This window comes from Phlebotomus papatasi, chromosome 2 (assembly GCF_024763615.1).
Source record: "Phlebotomus papatasi isolate M1 chromosome 2, Ppap_2.1, whole genome shotgun sequence".
NCBI classification, from domain to species: domain Eukaryota; kingdom Metazoa; phylum Arthropoda; class Insecta; order Diptera; family Psychodidae; genus Phlebotomus; species Phlebotomus papatasi.
In genome coordinates this window covers 28,257,008-28,277,560 of record NC_077223.1, presented here as the reverse complement: position 1 = coordinate 28,277,560, position 20,553 = coordinate 28,257,008, and the positions used below count along the sequence as shown (strand labels likewise).

The following is a 20,553-nucleotide window of genomic DNA, read 5'->3' as shown; positions in this document are numbered from 1 at the left end:
TTCGAACATTTCGAATTTAAACATTTTTCTTATTATTTGAAAAACTGATTACCTAGAGCTTCCATTGGGATTGACTCTTTTAAACTTGCATTTTTTTATGTTGCAATTTATGGTGTAGTTTTAAAATTTTTTAGTATAAACGCGCAAATTGCATATAAGAGATAATTTTTCTTCCTGAAAATATACTTTTTTATGCTCTAGATTTTTTCTCTTATGGTTTAGAACTTTGATACCGGGACCTACACCATATAACAATGCCTATTCAATAATATATAGCTCTTATTGGTGAACGCACCACGGGCCACTTTTGCTCATTGTCCTTTAGTTCTTTTCTGTCCGAAAGTCAATTAGAGTTCGATAGTTAGAATTCAATGAATTTTCTTCTTACTTTATACTTTTCCAAGAATCAATTTCAATTTGTGTCCAATGTTGCATCGTTTTCCTGGAATAAGAATTTACTATTACTTTGAGAGCTTTTTATTGAAAGTTTCAGATAACTTTTCTATACATTTATGTACAGTCGTTGAAATTTGCTATATAGAAACTTATTACTCAGATGTCTTTGATATATTGAAACGTTTGTAAAATAAAGAACAAGCTTACGTTTCTATAAACTTAATGTTTTATAAGAATTGTAAGAGACTTTGACTGGTTTTAATATATAGTTCTAAATGTATTAGGAGGGGAGTGGGGCACCTTTGAATTGGAGCAGGTTTGAAATTGGACTTTTTTCTCCTATTTTTAAATTGAATTGCGTCTTATCATAATGTAATATAAAGCGTCACTATTTTGATTTGTGGAGCTAAATTATATCATGATAAAGTCCATTTTAATTAAAATTAGAAAAAAAAGTCCAATTTTAAAGCTGTTCCAGTTCAAAGGTGGCCCACTTCCCTAAAATCAAAAAAATCATTTTATAAAGTATATTACATATTTAAAAGCCTCTTTCAAATGCCATTATTTGCCTCATTCTTGAACAAATACGTATGCTACACTGAGAGATATCCGAAAAGTTAAAATAACAATCCGTATATGTTTATTTTACTCTGTAGTATTGATCTGAAATTGGTGTAAATATTATGCTTTTTAGGTGTATTAGGGGTTAAGTTACCCTTTTTCATGTTAATTTTACCCTTACAAAGGTGTAAAATTAACATTAAAAAATGTTGATATATTTTTATACCTAAAAAGTGTTAAAATTATGAGGAAAAAATGTTAATCGAACCCCCATTTTTTTTCTCAGTGTAGGTCATATTTTATAAATTGATTCGCATCTTTAGTTTTAATTTGTAACATTTCTTTGAGGCTTTAATCTAAAAGACGCAACAAAATTTACAAAAAATAAAATAAATAAATGAACTTAAATTAAAAGGAAATAAGCATTAAAATTTTGGAAACATTTTATTTTTACACTATATATTTAACTTAAATCTTCCTTTATCTAATTTAGATAGGCATCCTATAAAGATTTTACTGCCACAAACTTTCTGAATAAGTTTTACTCGTGATCTATGAAGCATTTAGAGATTCTGTCGAGTTAATGAATATAATTTACTTAAATTAATACGTCTTCACCATTAAAGCCGTTTTCTCTGAAGATCCTTCTTGAAGAAAATAAATACTATTTTTTCGAATTAGGAAATCAAATCTTTGTTATTTTTGGATAACTAAAGACTATTGCATATAGGGGAGACTGGGGCAAAATTTGCCAAAACGGATATTTTATTTTTTCATAAGCTATCAGTGAATCTGAATGATTTCTATTTAGCATATTCTTATAGGAAATTTCCTGCTCTACAACTTTGCCGAAGTTATTTTCCTCTAACTCGAAAGGAAATACGCTTTCCGAGCCATTTTCCAAAACATGATTTTGTGGAAATTCTCAAAACAGCTGGGACATATTTTGTCAGACGTGGGGTATTTTTTGTCATTTTCCTTTGTTTTGTTACGGGTTCTTGTGAATGAAAGAAATATTCAATTCAGATGTTTTGATAGAAAATTTATTCCTTTTTTCGATGTAAAATTTCATCACGACTGATGTATATGCTTAGGTGTTTTCATTTTAAGAATATACTTCAGTCAAGAAGATTTTCGTGTGACAAAGTTCATATGGAACATCAACTAGAAATATGCCTAATAGTGTTTCATGAAGACATGTGCGTGCATCATATGTGATAGTTCGTTCGGAACATGGGGAACATGAGGTCAAGACAATATTAACAAAGAAAATGATAAAATAAAAAAAAAACATAAAAGAAAGAGTTATTTCACCTCTGAAAAAGATTTTCTTTAATTCTTAAAACGAATTATTTTCAGTCTTAAAACGAGTTATTTACACTCTTTTGTCATGTAAATTGTAGGAAAAAAAGTTAAAACAACTCTTCCGAATATTACACCTAAATAGAAGTAAAATCAACTCTAAAATATAGTTAATCGAAAATCACAACGAAAAAGAGTTAATTTAACATTGATTCGAGTAAGTTTTACTTGATTATTTTTCTGAGTGTATGATAAAAATTTGAAGCCTCGATCTCTTTTCTCTTGGAAGATATCGAATTTTAAAATTTTAGAATTGACAAATTTTGTCCCAGTCTCCCCTATCATTTCAAAAGTTATGTGGGTTGGTTTGCAGAATATAGAAGAAAGTTTGTATCTGACATTCATCAATCTATTTCTTTTATGGTATTTGCAAGTTGATCTGATGAAGTCATAAAAGTGTAATTGCATTGAAACTTACAAAATTTTATTACAGAAGTTTTCACATTAGGTGCGATATTAAATAACTTTAAGTTCATAAATTATTAGTTAAACTTGAATATTAATTATGGAAATACGGAAGTCTTTTAAAAGCTCCTATAAAAGTGTAAGAAGAATCCTTCAGTTTTTTTTTCTATTCAGATTTATATGAAAATTGGCAAGAAAATAATCTTTTCTATACTTTTAATAGCTGAATGTTTACGATTAGCAACTAATTCAAAAGAAAATTTAGAAGTAAAGGGGGACTTCAACATCTTTCAAGAAATATTTTTTTTTATTGTTAAATAAATACTAAAAAATTCTCGTAGAATATTCGAATATAGATTACTTAATTCTCTTTGTAGATTGAAAGTGGACCGTGGCAGACAGACACATGGATTCGTTCACGACACAACTGGCAACGATTGCCTCCATCGACAGCTTCAACGTCACTTCAGGTCCCGCAGGTGCAATGGGGGACCTAAGAGTGACAAACACTTCCGAAGAACCCGATAGTATAGTTGATGCCCTGCCTCAACTAAACATGTACAAAGTGGTGATTTTGTCGATTGTGGGCTCGATACTAAGCATCCTCACTGTGGCGGGAAACGTGATGGTGATGATCAGCTTCAAGATCGACAAGCAACTGCAGACCATTAGCAACTACTTTTTGTTTTCGCTCGCAATCGCCGATTTCGCCATCGGTCTCATCTCCATGCCACTCTTCACTGTCTCAACACTGCTCGGATATTGGCCACTTGGGCCCTACATCTGCGACACGTGGTTAGCGCTAGACTACCTCGCATCGAATGCCTCTGTGCTAAACCTCCTCATCATCAGCTTCGATCGCTACTTTAGCGTAACGCGACCACTCACATATCGGGTAAGCTCCACCTTTACATAAATAAGGGAAAACGCGCTACCTTCGGCCGACTGAAGCTTCGAACAACTCAGTTTTTTAAATATATTTTTAATGAATTTGACCCATTATAATATTAAATTTTAAGGCTAGTCCGAATACCTCAAATATCTTGAAAAGTAAAAAGAGTCATGGGTCAAATCCATTAAGAACATAGAAAAAAGTTGAATCATTCCTAATAACGATTTTTCAAGGTCAAAGGTTAAAATGACACTAGAGAGCGCATTTATCAAGCGAATGGGGTCATGTTTGGGGATGTTCGAAAGGTCTTGGAATTTCCGACAAAACTGAACCGGTTTCAATCGGTTTTGAACCGGTATTGGACCGGTTGATAACCGGCGATAACTAATTTTTATGCGAAAATTAATTCTATTACTCCTGAGGTGTATTTTGGGAAATATTTTGAGAGTTTTTTGAATCGGTTCAAATCGGTTGTGAACCGGTAATGAACCGGTTATTTACCAATAAGTATTTTTTGTTCGAATATAATTTTTATTACTCTTCAAACTATTTTGTGGAATCTGTTGAGTAATTGATGAATCGATTTAAATCGCTTGAGTACCGGTAAACGGTAAATGATGCAAAAGTGCTTTTGAGGTATAGCATCTAAGTCACGAGTTCGAGCATTTCGCAAAGCCTGGGACGCTTTGTCACCCCTTTAATTTATTGATTTATTTTTCAAAAATTTTATGCTTTTGAAAGTTACATTTATGAAAATGCCAAACTTTCTTTGTGTATTTAGGAACCATAATAACAAGTTATAGGAAAATCATTTATCACAGGAACATCTTATGATATTCAACATAAACGTTAAAAAGAAACACATTCCAAAAGCAGCAGTAACGAGTTATATCTTAATGTTTAAAACGCTTTTGGATATTGCAAAATTGATGAAAAATATCCTTTCTATGTTTTGCAGTTATATTTAGGTCAAAAGGTTTCGATATATACCTTTTTCTGAATTATTAACTATTCTCTCATATACTTTATAAGCTCGCAATATTCTCTTAAGAAATCATATTGAAGTACTGAGTAAAAGTATGTCTTTATATTTTCCCAAGATTGATTGAATTTTGAGATATAATCACAGAATCTTTATAATACTTTTCTTTCATTTCTTGGAATTTTGTTTACTCCTTGACTACACTCTTCAGCTTCATTGAACAATAAAATTTGCTGAAATGAAATTGCAAATGACCCAATTTAGATTTTGTTTTTTTTTCTGGATTTTTTGTGTTTTTTTATCAGCGGACTCCATAAAATTATTACTGTGAGCAATGAGGTGGAATTTTCAATTTAATGTTGGGAAAAATTGACTTTTTGGCAGGCGAAGCGCACGACAACACGAGCTGCAATCATGATTGGCGCAGCATGGGGCATCAGCTTGCTGCTGTGGCCACCGTGGATCTACAGTTGGCCATATATCGAGGGAAAGCGAACAGTGCCCCAGAACGAGTGCTACATCCAATTCATCGAAACCAATCACTACATCACCTTCGGCACCGCCATCGCTGCCTTCTATGTGCCTGTGACAGTCATGTGTTTCCTGTACTACCGCATCTGGCGAGAGACGAAGAAACGACAAAAGGACTTGCCTAACCTACAAGCTGGCAAGAAGGACTCCTCGAAGAGATCCAACTCCAGGTTAGTCTCTTTTGCATTCAATTAGACAGTCTTTAGACTGAAGGTTTAACCTCGTTTCCAAATGTCTCTACCACATACTACCCCTCTACTACACTCTACTACCATTAGTTAGTTAATCCACGTGGCTAAATATCAACATTTAAGATCTAGATCAGAGGTGTGCAAGAACCGTTTAAAACTGAACAAATGTCAAATGAAACTTGTACGTCGATGGTCAAAACCGCTACCTGAACAAACTTATTTTGACGTTTATTTGATTTCAACGGTTCTTGCACACCTCTGATCTAGACATTTCAAATATTATTGCAATAATGTACAGGTCTACCTCGTATGACTTGCTCGTTCACCAAACTTATGCCTCTTCATTTCTCGTGGTTAAGGAACCCCTTTAAATGAATGTAAGTTCTGAAATGAACATAATGGCATCCAAATATAATACTTCCAGGAATCCTGGCAGTATCACTCCTATGAGTGTTTAAAAGTGTATAGTACAGATCTATGTTATTTATGTATTTATTTTTATGTAAGTGATTGCGAGTTAGTGACAATGTTCTACCATGTAGGTTTTCGGTCATGATAGGCCAAGAGCCTAAGACCTGAATTAGAGAGGGATGGGTGGGGATATACAAAAAAAATGAACATAAACAAGATTTATTTCCCTGAGTCCGGATGAACCATTTTACAGACGGGGTGTAAGGGTTTCTCCTCAACATGATCACTCTGGAAGAAGTCAGGGTGAAGCGTTTAATTAAACGGACGAACTGAGGCTGATCTTCAAACTTTTGGATTTTAAAATTTCAAACTCTTTCCCAAACTGACCAGGAAATATTGGATTCTCTTATGACTGCAATCGTATATGCGTTGCTCGCAAGAATTATAGCATAAAGCGAAATTTTTTCTTGTTGCGGAAAATTGGATACAAAACCAATGATAAGCCCAGATAAGCTGCGTGAAAATTCGATTGCAATATGAATTTTTGGGGTAAAGAATTGCGTCGAGTAAACTGTTCTTGTCGGTCGAAATCGATTAAATCGAAATCGATTCATAAACACCAAAAATACAGTCTGGTTAAGACATTTTCGACTATAGCTCAGGTCAGGGATCATCGAGGGAGGAGTGCGACCCACCATTGGAAAGGCCTCGACCTCAGCTACAACGGCTTCTACATTGTTCGGTTTTAAAGTTTAAAGAAAAAGCATCGTCGAGTATTCGAAATATTCGAAATCAAAAGTTCTAATCATTCGCTCTTGGATTATCAGTTTTTGTCTAAAAACCATCTTCAGACTACAGGTTTAGCCTAGTTTCCGAAGGATTCAAAATCCTAAATAGCAACCAATTTAATTTGTGTTTTCGATTCAAATAGATTAATTCCCTGAATAGTCCATTTCTAAATCAAAATTTTCCGAAAATTTTCGACTGATAAGTATCTAGAGAAGTTAAGCCTTATGGCTAAGCCTTAGGTCTGAAGCCCGTATAAGAGATGACTATCTGGCATGAGCTGCCAAAAGAGAAAAGGCAATGCTTTATTAGGTCCTTTTTGTCATCTTGAAAACTGTGGTTTTCTCTAGTTGTCCATTAGTTTTTCTTTAAATTTTTATATAATTTGTACTTCCTGAATATGGTTAGCTCACAGGGTTTATACAACCTACAAAGGAGTATTAGAACCGTTTGGCTCTGGAGGTTGATTATCAATGCTAAGACAGCAGTGGACGCTAACTGTTTTTTCAATAGCTTATAACACTTTTTGTGCTTTCAAGAAATTTATTCTCAATAGCGCGCATTGTTGTTGTTGTTAGTAAATAAATAATTTATTAAAATTATCAAGGTAAAAATTAAAAAAAAAATAGATACTGCCCCGCCTATCTTGTTTGCGTTATAATCACACATAGTTTCTAAATTTTATCTTCTGCCCCATAAGAATGTTGATCGTACTACAAAATGCAAAAGTTTTCAAAAAATGTCATAGAGAACTTTATATTGTTATTGTTATAATATTCGTGCCTTCTTTAAGTTTCGGAGGCGTGTTCTATATTCTAATGGGCGGGGCTTTTAGTTCTAAGTTCAAAGGTTGATGATTGTGATTCACTTAGGTGGTTTTCTATAGCAAAATCAATATTTCATTTTGGTCAATAGAATATACTATTTTTAACAGGAATTCTATTTCTATCAATATAATGCTCAACGCATAATAACTTTTGTTTAGTACACATATTTTTAATATTTCAATGAGAGTAAGTGAGATCTAGATCTAGTTATCTCGCTAATTCTCATGGGAAATTTTGAAAACATGTTTACAAACAAATTTTATTGTGTGATGGCCATAACACAGAATTGATAAGAAAATACTTTAATCCATGCTTAAGTTGTCATGAAATTCACAATTCCCTAATTCAACCTTTTCCAGGAATATTGAAACTATTTATAATGCGTATTATCCACTGACTATATTTACCAAAGCTCTGCTCAATCTGCTGCAGTTCTTTTCCTATAAAATATCTATTTTCTTTGATTTGGTGCTCATGTGAAATTATGCGTTTTAATCGATCGTCGTTTTCAATATTTCCTCGATTTTGATGAATGTATCTAGAAATTACTATTACATCGTTTTGTTGTCTTTTTAAGTGGTTAAACTTCTGTGTTACCTTTATTAAATTTTATTTTAGCGTTAAGCGGTCGTCAGACTGAAGGTTTAGTTCAGTTCCCAAAGGTCTCAAAATCTCAAAAAGCAACTGATTATAATTGGTTTTTTAGAATTTATTGAATCACTTTCATTAGGATAAGGATTCACTTGATAAGGAATAAGAGAAATTAAACCATTATGGCTATAAGTCTTAGGTCTAAAGCCCGTATTACAGCTAGAATAAAAATTATATTATTTCCACACCAATTAAGTTAAACTATCGAATTCTTTATTAATATAATTTTTTATCCCTTGCAATAAGCTTTAGAAAAAGTTTCTCTCACTATTACTTTATTTTTTTTTATTTAGAGAAGAAAAGAGGGAAAAATACGGAAACACAGGACCAAAGGACGAATAACAAGAAAATTGAGATTATTCTATTCTAAATAAATTTGTGTCTCTTCAACTTCGAATGACCGGTTACAGTACAGACACAGACAGATACATTTTGAAATTTTTTATTCCCACGAAGAAAGGAATTTTATATGGGAATCGAACTCCGATCCTCTGTTCTATACTCACAACACATTTCCAAAACCTTTAACCAAAGGTGAAAATGCATTAATTAACTATACCAACTCTTGCCTAAAGAATTGGATAAATATTTTTCTTTCTTGCAATAACACCTGTATAGGGACAATGTATTTTCAGTTGGTTTTAGCATATTTTCCATGAATGTATTTGCACTTTCCTTTTTACTGTATCGTCTCTTCAAGCTTTTCATCGTATTTTGGCACATCTCGGATGTTGTTGATGAATTGAATTACCACAAAAAGGTATGGAGAATGAATTGTTTTCACATCATGACATTTGTGAAAGTTTGTATGCTTTCCAGGACGATTTAGTTTATACCCCAAGTAAATATAGTGACAGAATATAAACTTGAAAGTTTCACCTTTATATACATGAAATTTATTAAAATAGCATTTATGTTTTAGTCTTATCGGTTTGTATATATTTCTGTTTTCCATGGAATTGACAGCTGTGTTAAAATTAACCAGCAATTTTGTAAATTAAATAAAACCATAAAATAAAATTTAAAATAAAAACACTTTCTTTGGAAATATTCTTTTCCATTGCACGTATTAATAAAGAGGGCATAAAATACCTTCATTCTGAATTTTAAGTAAAATTATGTAAAATTTTCTAAATCTCTAAAAAGAAACTTTCTTTATGTACGAGTATGCGTTCTTTCATATGACCTTTACTAAAATTTAAGGATGAATGGTAAAGGATTTAGAATCAAAGCCTGACTAATTCAATTGTACAATCTGTTAAGTAAGAGCATAATCTGCATAAAAGGTAGTAGACTTCGAATCACTTACTATTTTTTTTAATGAACTGACAGATGGCATCATTGTCGTGAACGCTTTGTCGTAAAGTATTCAGTTGACGTTGAATTTTAACTTCCGAATATACTATCCGTCATGAGGGCATGATATGCATCGCTCTAAAAGGCTCTTTTTTCTCGGATTTCACCTTAAAGGACCAGAAATTTGACATGCGGCTGATAAATAGGATATCCTCAAGTGAATTAAGCAATTTGAAGTAATAAAAAATACTTGTCAGAATATGGCCAAATAGGCAAAGTGACACTGAATATGTAGAAACAAATTGTCAATTTGTTTAACACTAAAAATAACAACCATTTTCGGTTGTTTTGCTAGAGCGGTAGGGTAGTATGCTCAAGAAATTTTTCTTGGAAAAAGGAAAAAAAAATAAAATTTAAACACAAAGTTATATTACATAAAAATTTTAAGAAATTCATAAAGTTTGATAATGACATAAGGTAAAGTGCCCTCGAGTCGACCGGTTCCTCGACTCGACCGGTGGTCAGTATTTCAATAATTGATGGTGAATTTCTATAAGATTGTCACTGATTCGTATTTATTTATGGAATAATTGACCTTATTAATGTTAGACCATACGCCAAATATTAGTGCAAATATAAATAAATTGAATAAATAACTCTACCGGTCGAATTGAGGAACCGGTCGACTTGAGGGCACTTTACCTTAATGTGTTAATTTTAAGAAGTTTAAACCGATCAATTTGACCGGGTCTTGGTAGGTTTAGTGTTAAGTATAACTCAATCTTAAAATTTCTCCAAGGAACAACAAGGTTAATTCATGAAGATAAAGAAATATCATATTTAATATACAGTAGGTGTCAAAAGTTTGTTGCCTCATGTATGATGTGGAAACTAGGTGCAAAAAATGATAGAAAAAATTACTTTTTAACATTTTTCTTTTTGCAAATTAGTTGCCTGCAATCCTTAGATCTTATTTATATATTTAAAAAAAATAATTAATTTTATTTCATATAAAAAATTATTGATTTCCATAAGCTGATCATTTTTGATTCGTCAAAAGTTTGTTGCCTCATTTAAAAAACTAATTCAAAATGGTCAAAATATGCAACCAACTTTATGTAAACCAGGTATTTTGAGTTTATGTAATTTAAGAGGCAAATGGTGGGTTTGCATGTTTCTAAAGTTGTCAATGGTAAATATAGGTATATAAAAGTCTTGATAAGTATCAAGAAATAATCAGTTTTTTGATAATTTATAATTTAGGTTAAAAATTGCAAATTACAAAAAGTTAAAAGGGTCGAAATTGCCCAGATATACTGCCGGAATGAATCTTCGTCGTCAATTGTTTAATTTTATGGAAAATCTCTACAGGATATACATAAAATCGTCAAAATATATATGGTGATAAGGCGCGACCACATCTAAAAAATGCTACTGGCAGACCTAGGGTTTCGACTTAGAGGGTCGATAACAGCATTATAAGTATCACTGATAGTGACTCTATGATGTCTGCTCCAAAAATTCGCAGTCAGTTGGTTGCTGAAGGGACACAGGTTCCTACTATTATAAAAATCAAGAGAACATGGTCAGAATATTTGGGTGACAAACAATATTCCATTGGTTACCTAATCTAATTTGGATAAAAGGTTGTAGTTTTACTTGTTCAACATGTTTAAAGTAAATCTACAATCTTTTATAGATATTGGTCTTGTTTACCAATGGAATATTGCGAGCCACCAAAACATTCTTACCATTTTCTTTCAAAATGGGCTTGTTTTTGTAACAGTAGGGACCTGTGTCCCTTCAGCAACCAATTGTCTTTCAATTTATGAATCATACATCATTAGGTCACTATCACAGATACTTACAATGCTGTTATCAACCCTCTGAGTGGATACCTTAGGTCTGCCAGTAGCGTTTTTCAGATGTACTCGTACCTCATCAGTATAATATTTGAATATTTTATTTATAACCTTTCGTAATTTTACATCAAATTTGGCAATTAACGACGCAGATTCATTTCGGCAGTATCTCTGGATGATTTCCCACCTTTTAACTCCTTCTAACTTGTTATTTTAAGGTAAATTATGAAATATCAAAAAAACAGATTATTTCTTGTTATTTATCGTCATTTTTATACACATCTATTTACCATAGGCAACCTTAGAAATGTCCAAACCCACCATTGGCCTGTCAAATGACATAAACTAAAAATATAGCCGGTGTATTTTAAGTTAGTTGCATTTTTTATGACCATTTTGAGTAACTTTTCAAATGAAGAAACAAACTTTTGACGCATGAAAAATGATCAACTTTTGGAAAACAATTATTTTTTATATGTAATAAAATGAAATATTTTTTCGAAATACATAAATAAGATCTACGGATTGCAAGCAACTAATTTGCAAAAAGAAAAATTGGAAAAAATAATTTTTTCCATCATTTCTTGCACCTGGTTTCCCAAAATACATGAGGCAACAAACTTTTGACACCTACTGTATATATTTTTTTACAATGCTGCAAAGTCGTATATCCCGTGTTAGAAGAATGTGCTAAGTCTATTGTAAACCGCCCAAGAGCGCCTTCCTTGCGATGTGGGTGGTGCTTCCGTGCCTCCAATTTTTTTTAGCAGAGGCGGTGCATTATGTTACGTTTTATCACAATGAAAATGTATTTTCCTGACATTCAGTTACTTGCACCGCGCGGGACTCGAACTCACAACTTTGCGAGTCGAGTCAGAGATCTTGTCCGCCCAAGATCCAACGGTTTTGTGTATTGTGCCACTCAGGTCCCTTTTACTGACATAATTCTACTTATTTACAAATCAAAAATATCTAGGGTAACTACCAAATTTCGATCAGCTTTCAATTTCGGACACTTCTTTTGTTCCTCAAATTTCCATGAATTTTAAGTTTTTTCTCTAGATATTATACAATTCAAAAAATAACAAAAAATGTCGCTTCTACGGACGAGATGACAGTAAGTTTGGAAGTATTTGAGAACGGCAAGGATCTTTGAGAATCAAGGCGGTCGGAGTATTACCTAAAAAGCTACGGCAATAGTTTTGTTAATTTTAAAATGTATTGAGAATGATTATAGAGAAAACAAAGACGATAAACTATAGGGGAAGTGCTTATAATTTTGGACAGTCTGCATATAAGCATCGATATCCCAAGTTTGAAGTGCGATATTTTCAATACTAATTGACTTTTTCTGTTACTCTCTTTTCAGAAGGATTGTTTAGAAACTTGGCAAGCTATTTATCATCTCATTTTTACTAAAATTAGTTTTAATACGTTTAAAAATGAATTGATATGTAGAGGTGAATTTGACTCTTATTTTGGACAACTTGGTTATTAATTTTTACAACTTGTCTGTAAATTTGGACAGATAATCCGCCTCAACAGGATGCCCATTGTTCTTCATTTTATGAACCAATCTTACCAAGTCCTCTTCCTGTTCATGTAAGGGAAACGTAAAATGTCACAGAAGCCCAGAAACTTTCCATATCATTCATTAAAGTGAGTTGACTTCGATACTCCAAGTACGTGCGGATTCGCTCATTCCCTGACCTTTCCGGGAGCCTTTCAAGGCATTTCTCGCTACATCTCGTTCGTAGAGATGATGCTCCTTTGTTTCTCCAGGCATTTGTCCAACCTAGTCATCACAAAAGCTAAAACTTCACGAAATTTCGTGAGAAAAACACCTGTCCAAAATAAGAATCATCACCTCACTGGTGAATGTCTTAAAAAATTTCCCATTTTTCACACGAAAAATATAATTCACAAGGCAAATCTCACTTCAGGTCAAATGTACAAATCATCAGTAACGTGAATCAACACAATATTCAATGAATATTCAATAATAGCACTCAAAAACAGCGAAAAAACTTTGTTAGTACTTCACCAAAACTAAATAAGACTGAAGTAAGCCACGAAGTTCTGTCATATTTCTCGTAAGCAATTGCTCACACTGAATTTTCAACAAAGCAATTTCAACTCAAATCATATTCAAAATTTAACGTATTTAGTGTCAAAATCTTCCAAAAAGAACAAATATTTAGATAGAATTCATTTTTCATCAAATATTGGAATAAAAGTCCATCATTTTAATCAATTTATTTTTAGTGTCCAATGTTATCTTCAAAGTGTCCAAAATAAGAAACTGGACAAAATTATGAGCACTTACCCTATACAAGGTTCCAAAAACAACATTTCTTGAAAAGAAGTGAAAAAAAAATCAATTTGTATTAAAAAATATTAGATTTCAAACTTAAAACTTTAGCGCTGACATACAACTGTGTCGAAATTTGGTACAGTTACCTTATTTAGCCTTTTAGCTTTATATTTCTAAATAATTCAACATTTTGCTCTTCTGAGTTCTACATAATTAAATATTACCAAATGAACGCTACCTGGTAGATGCTTAGATTTTCTTTATAAAAATCTCACAGGAAATAGTTCTTGTATCTATGCCCCTAAATGGATCGCTGTAAATTATGAAACTCAGCAAATATATTCAACAGGAATTTATTGTTTGTGGCATTAAAGGAAAGAAAATGCTGTTGCTTGTGAAAATTTTTGCTAATAATACAATTTTCACCCTCAGATTCTACCACAAAATAATATACTATAGAATTCTGCTTTGAACCCCTTTCTTCACGTATACTTCCCCTCGGCAACAAAAGTATTGGAGAAAGCACATCAGAGAATTTTGTTGTGTGAACTTTTGATTAAATTCCTCACACTTGCTCCATTGTCTGATATACTAAACTCAAAAAGAAACATTGTATTCCACATGAGTAGATATTTGCAAAGTTTTACTCATTCCTGCTCTTTTCTATTTAAACCCAACAAAATAATGATAATAGGATGTTCATATATCTTATAGACATACCAAATGCTTTTCATATTATAAATTGCTTTATACATCTATGAAATTTTCATATGCGTATTAAATTTCTGAACTCAATTAAATTACAGTTAAATTATTCTTCAAACTTACATCCATTTTCAGTGAAGAAATATTCCTCTAATGGTATGCCAAAGGGGATTTTATATAAGACAAATAGATAATACACTCACAGAAAAGGATTTAGCTGCAATACGATGTTTTTTTTTTTAAACTTAATAGGAATAAATTGGAAAATTTTCTAGTACAATTATTTATTATCATTTTTTTTCTAATTCTATTATTATGTTTTTTTAGATTCTATCTAATAAAACATTTACTATATGCAATTTCTATTGTGTATAGAAAATATCAGATTAATTAGGTGGTTCCATAAAATGAACTGCCAATTTTTTGAAATGACTTTTAACTCTAATTAAGTAAGGGTTATGTTAACATTTATGTGTCATTCCGTATAATATTTTGTCGGCTTTTTAAAGATCATTTCATTACGTTACTTTCATGGAATCTTTTCTTTTAGGAAACCAGGACAAGTAGGGTCGAAGGAACACCTGTTCCATAGGGTACACTAATTGACAATTTCGTCAAAATATATTGATTTTTTTAAAATCTTTTTAATATATTGCAAGTAATTTAACGTTTTTTCACTAATCTTCTTTTTTTTGTATAACGAGTATTATTCAAATTTCATATTCTGAAACTAAAAGATATAAAATGGGGTCCTAATAGGTCATGACTTAAATTTAACAACTATAATAATAGCTTTGCAGCGCTAAGGAAAGATACAAGATACTAATCCCATAGAATACTGTTATAACCACAAGTCAGGTGCATTGAGACAGCCCAGTCAAAATTATTAAGTTTCTGGAGGGTTTCCAAAAATGTGTGTGACTTGGCATAGGTTCATAGAATATAATTCCCTTTCTTTTTATTTACTAATTCTGGCGTTTCTAAAAAGATTGCTTACTTCAAGCGGTCTAGTTGTTCGATATGTTTGACCATTGTGTATCTATATATCTAGTCCATCTAGTGCATTGTGTGGTTTTGCCCGCATTGTTAGCACTGTGCGACACGTTGTGGGTACCAAAACTTGTTAGAGGATCATTTTAGGATTTCTAAAATCCAAAAATTTATATTTCCGGCCCTAACAAACCGGTAATAATTATATTAATCTAAAACGACTAGCAATTCCATCCTCTGCAAAGTTTTGAACATATTTCGGACCTACGATGAAATTAAAATATATTTTTTTTTAAAGATTTTTTTGAGGAAGTGCACCCAAAATTGTGCTTTTTTCAATACTTTTTCTTCCATTTTTTTTTTTTTTGATAATTCTCCCACCTTAATAGAACATTTTACCAACTACTATGCCTAAAAGTTAGTGAATTTAATATTCTTTTATATCTTTTAGAGGTTTTAATGCATTTTAATGCATTCTAGATACACTTATGACTTAAGGTGTTACCTTGGTCTCGCAGACTAAAAAAAATGCATATTTTCTTTACATATTTTTTCGACAAAAAAGCACAACATTTTAACTATATTTTATGAAATTTTTATTTAAAAATTTTAAAAATTAGTCTATTGGAACCTGTTTTTTGGAGACGATTTAAAAAAAAAACATACTTTTCGATGGACAAGATTTCACAGAGTATATTCGTCTGGCGTCAAAAAATTAAATATTTTCTGTTATCTGAATAGTTAAATTCGTATGTGAATGGTAGATTTTTTATCTTGATCACAACGTAATCCACAAGACAAAATGTGATCTAAAATACGCCGAAAATTGTATTTTTGTTTTTATATAAAACTTTGGCAAAAATGCAAATTTCATTAAAAAAAAGAAATGTACCTTTCAAGTACGAGTTTAGCTCATCAGATAACACGAAATATTAAGTTTTTTAACATTATATGCATATACTCCGAGAAATTTTGTCCACGGAAAGTATGATTTTTCAAAACTGGTCTTCGAAAATCAGGTCCCACCGACTGAATTTTGAAGATTTTTAAATGAAAATTTCAGAAAATTATAGTTAAAATATTGTACTTTTGTTTAAAGACTTAATTATAGAGAAATTATGGTGTTTTCCAATCTCTTTGACACACTAACTCCTTAAGCCGAGTGACGGGTTAGAGTAATTATAGTCAAAATAATGATTTTACTAAATTCCCATCAATTTTCCACTAATTAAGGCGTTTCTTAGCTTAATCCGAGAACCGTATTAGTCAGAAATTGATAGGAATATAATATGATCATTATTTTGATTATAATTACGTTAAGCCGTCTATCGGCTTAAGTCGTGATTGTGTCTAGGGCACAATCTTAACTAGAATCCCATCTTAACTGATATTCTACTTTTAGATTTATAAATTCCTGTTTAAGATCTGTTTTTTAATACGAACAAAAATCAACATAGAAAGTTATTCAATGTACATATAAAAAATTTCAATTTCGAATAACTTTATATCAAATAAATGGAAGCTAAATGTAGATTTATTGCACATAAAAATGTCCCGTAAGTAACATCTTAATTTTCCAAACAGTTAAATTCAGACTTATATATGTTATGTGCTTCAATTTTTCTGAGTGTGTGCTTGGGACAAAATGATTGAAGAGCATACAGGGCGAGATAAATGACTTGATGAAGAATCAAAAGTTTTCTCAAAGAGAGCTTTTGTCTAAAAGACTGTATGTGGGGACGCCTGGTGATTTCCTCACATACTTCCAGGCGTATACGATTACCATAACGAAGAATGAAAGTAGGTCACAGTGTTTACAACAGAATGATGTTTTTTTTTCGGGCAAGGAAAGCCACAGCAAAAGAGAATGAATGAACTGGAAAAATCAATTTGATCAATCACACAAAACCACTCAAAATCTAATGGATGAATCCTGTGATAAATTCACGCAGAAACCATTTTCTCGAGTATTAAAACTAATTAAATATTTAATCTTAGATTATCATTAGCATAATTGAATTTGATTAGTACCGAGAGACTTGCGCCCAGATAACTTTTTGGCAATCTAATTTAAGCGTAGATAGGGGATTCATGAGGGTTTAGTAAACAAAAATTCAACATGGGATCAATTTTGAGATTTACTGGGGGAATAACTCGGTGATTATTGTAAAATTTTGAGTAGAATCACCAAAATAATTCTAAATATAAAAAAGGATTTATTGTCATTGGACATGAGATCACTCTTTACAAAGTATAATTTCCACGTTCCATTGGAAGCGTGTGTAATAATTTCAAAATTTTAATACTTCTGATTGCATTTTTGTGTACATATTTTGTGAGCTGCAAGGAAATAAATAAAATAAGGAAAAGCTCGTTATTGCGGACTGATGCTATTGTCCATAACATAACATAAATACATGAATTCAATATACATTTCAATTTTCTACCCTAAAATTTGTAGCTAATCATTAATAATGCGATAAATGTGTTGTAATGGCTAATGAGTGAAATTTTGCAGCTCTTTTTTGCACGAGCTTGTATGAAAAAACAATTTTTATGATCCCTCGATTATGTATTATGAATAATTTTGGAGATTGTTCGGGAGCATATTTCATTCATGCATTAAAATACTTTATAGTCACTCAAAATATCGTTATTTCGGTGCAGAAATGGACAAAAAAAAACAGAAAAATTATCTTCTGGTTTTCGAAATATTCCACATCGAAATTTCAAAAATCGGGTTTTCGATTAAATCGGAAAAATTTGAGGTGTGAAAAACGTTGTAATATAGGCTAAGTGTGCCAAATTTTGGCATAGTTGGAAATAAGCACTGAAGTCCTAAGTTTGAAATGCAATATTTTCATTACATATTGAAATTTCTTGTTACTTCCTTTTCGGGAGGGTTGTATGGAACTTTGAAAACTGGTTTATCTTCTTTGTTTTCTTTAAATCACTTCCTAAAATATTGAAAAATTAATAAAAATGTGGACATTGCTTTGGATAGTATTCCGGCCACTTTGAGTGGAATACCGGCCACCTTGTTTGTGACCAACTTTTGCGAAGCAACGGATAGAAAATTTCGAAACGTCATACGGAACGAGTATAAAAATATTTACTTTAATACGTTTATATGACCCAGAAGCCCTAAGATCTTCCGTGTAATTTGTCCTGAAGACCTGAAGAGTTTAACTTGGCATCCCCATTAGTTTGCCCGTCTTGAACTCTTCCAAGGCCTATTCCACATCATCATTTTCATAGAGGCGATGCTTTTTTTCTTTGGGCATTGTAGAACTCAGAAATTAAAAAAAAAAAAAAACATAAAATGAATAAGAAATTTTGGAAATCAAAAGATGTTGCCGGAATAGGCAACATTACCTCACCGTAGAGATGCTCAAAAAATATCTACTTTTTTACGCGAAATACAGGATCCAGCTGGGAAATTTTACCCGAAATTTAAAGATTGATTCACTATTAATCTAAACAGAAAGAATCTTTAATGAAAACTAAACAATTTTCATGAAAAGCATCGAAGGAAAACCCTCTACACGTCACCACAAATAACAAGACTACTGCTAGAAACACAAGCAATCTGTCACATTTTTTGTAAGACTCTTTCGACACTGAGTTTCTACAACACAATTTAAATTCAAATTATACCTAAAATTTAACGATTTCTGTGTTAATACATCCTAAAATGAATAAATATTTAAAAGCAAAATAAATTCATTGACTAGTTATTCGAAGTTTAAATCCATAATTGTAATTTATTTAATTGCTTGGCCAAAATTATACTCAAAATGGACGAAATATAAAGCTGGCCGAAATTTGGCACACTTGCCTTATCACAAGAGATTTCCAAAACACCAAAATTTTACAAATTCTGACAATTGAAACCGGAGTTATGGCCATTTGAAAATTAAATATTTAACCACTTATGGCTCCAGGGGGTCCGGGGGACTTTATTTTTTAATCGGAAGCTCTTAGGACCAACTAGAACATACTAAAATTTGTGATCGGTCGATGCCATAGAAGCTGAGTTATTGAGAAAACAAAATTTTGGGGTGTTCTAAAATGGCAGAAGGAGGGTTGGGGGTGGATTTGTCATCACCTACTTCTAGCCACCTATCGACATTTAACCTTTGCAGAAAATCGCTTGTCGATATCTCTCACAACATAATAATAATAACAATAAAGTGCCTAACACTTGTTAATGAAATCTAAAATGATTAGAAAATCCTCAAAGTTCTGAAAATGCTTGTGGGGTAGTTTTAGGCAGGCTCATGGGGCACTGTCTTTGTTTAACTATTCTAATTGAAAATAAGATTTAAAATTTAATTCTGTAATCTTTGAATATTATATGTCTTTTATGAATAGTTTCAGTGCAATATAAAGCAAACAACATTAGTTTTCTTAAAATTGAAATACACGTGATACAGTGACTTATACAAACATATGAAAATATTTCTGCAATAAAGGTATATCGTGAGGTAGAAATAGTTATTGACTTTGTAGATGAAACAACTTTGTCATGAACAGTATTGTGGAGGAAATGGTGAATTTTTAGTTACCATGTGCGGTGAAGAGAAAAAGTTCACGAGGAACAATACTTGGTAGAGGGAATTGTGTTGAGAGATAATTTTCTCAATGCCTGACACAACGAGGAGGTGTCTTTGTTGAGGCCTAGAGACGGAAACGGAAGTGTCTGTCGATGTTGGGTGGGTGGGAGGTAGTGTGTGAAAAGAATAACGACTTTGTAACAAAAGCCACCCATCAGTAAATGCATTCGAACCACCCAATCTTTTTCAATTGAAGGCCTTGGGATGCTATTTATGGACTTTTCTCTCTGATGCACTAAGGTTTCACAAGATTATATGTGAGCTTTCTCGTCAATTTGTAAAAACATTTCCTACATGCTAAAGGGATTTGCAATTTCAAAGATTTTGCTTGCACAAACACGAAAAGGCAGAGTAACGTAATCCATTTGATTTTTGAGTTGTCCTATGTTTATTTCTATACTACTCATCCTGAAAAGAATCGGAGTTTTCTGAAATTTAGGGATTATGAAAGCGTAGAAAAAGTCTCATGTGTGTCCTTTTTCTTAGCTTCTCATATTATTGGTCTAAAGGTCAAACAGTGAAAGATTTCGATTTACATATTTACAGTGTTTACAATCGTTGGCAGGGCCGGATTTAGAAATGTGGAGGCCCAATGCCCATTTGTGGGGGCCCCAAAAATTTTACGTTTTCCAACAGTGCCACAGGTTTAAAATTTTATACAATATAATGCTTTCTATCCTACAAGTAAATTCAAGCAACTTTAAGTCTACCTAAAACCCGAGATTTTGCTATTACTACTCGAGCTATACAGAAAAAAACAGTATAATTAATCGAT

General features: G+C 32.1%; 1 protein-coding gene across 2 annotated transcripts in view; it reads left to right on the top strand.

Moving 5' to 3' along the window:
* The window catches only part of LOC129803331 (muscarinic acetylcholine receptor DM1), a 103,686-nt gene that overhangs the window by 59,974 nt on the left and 23,159 nt on the right, over positions 1-20,553 (top strand). For both annotated transcript variants that reach the window (XM_055849789.1, XM_055849790.1), the window contains exons 3-4: positions 3,102-3,619; positions 4,983-5,299. In XM_055849789.1, the coding sequence (XP_055705764.1) occupies positions 3,131-3,619; positions 4,983-5,299 (806 nt within the window). In that variant the 5' untranslated portion in view covers positions 3,102-3,130. The remainder of the gene's footprint in view (positions 1-3,101; positions 3,620-4,982; positions 5,300-20,553) is intronic.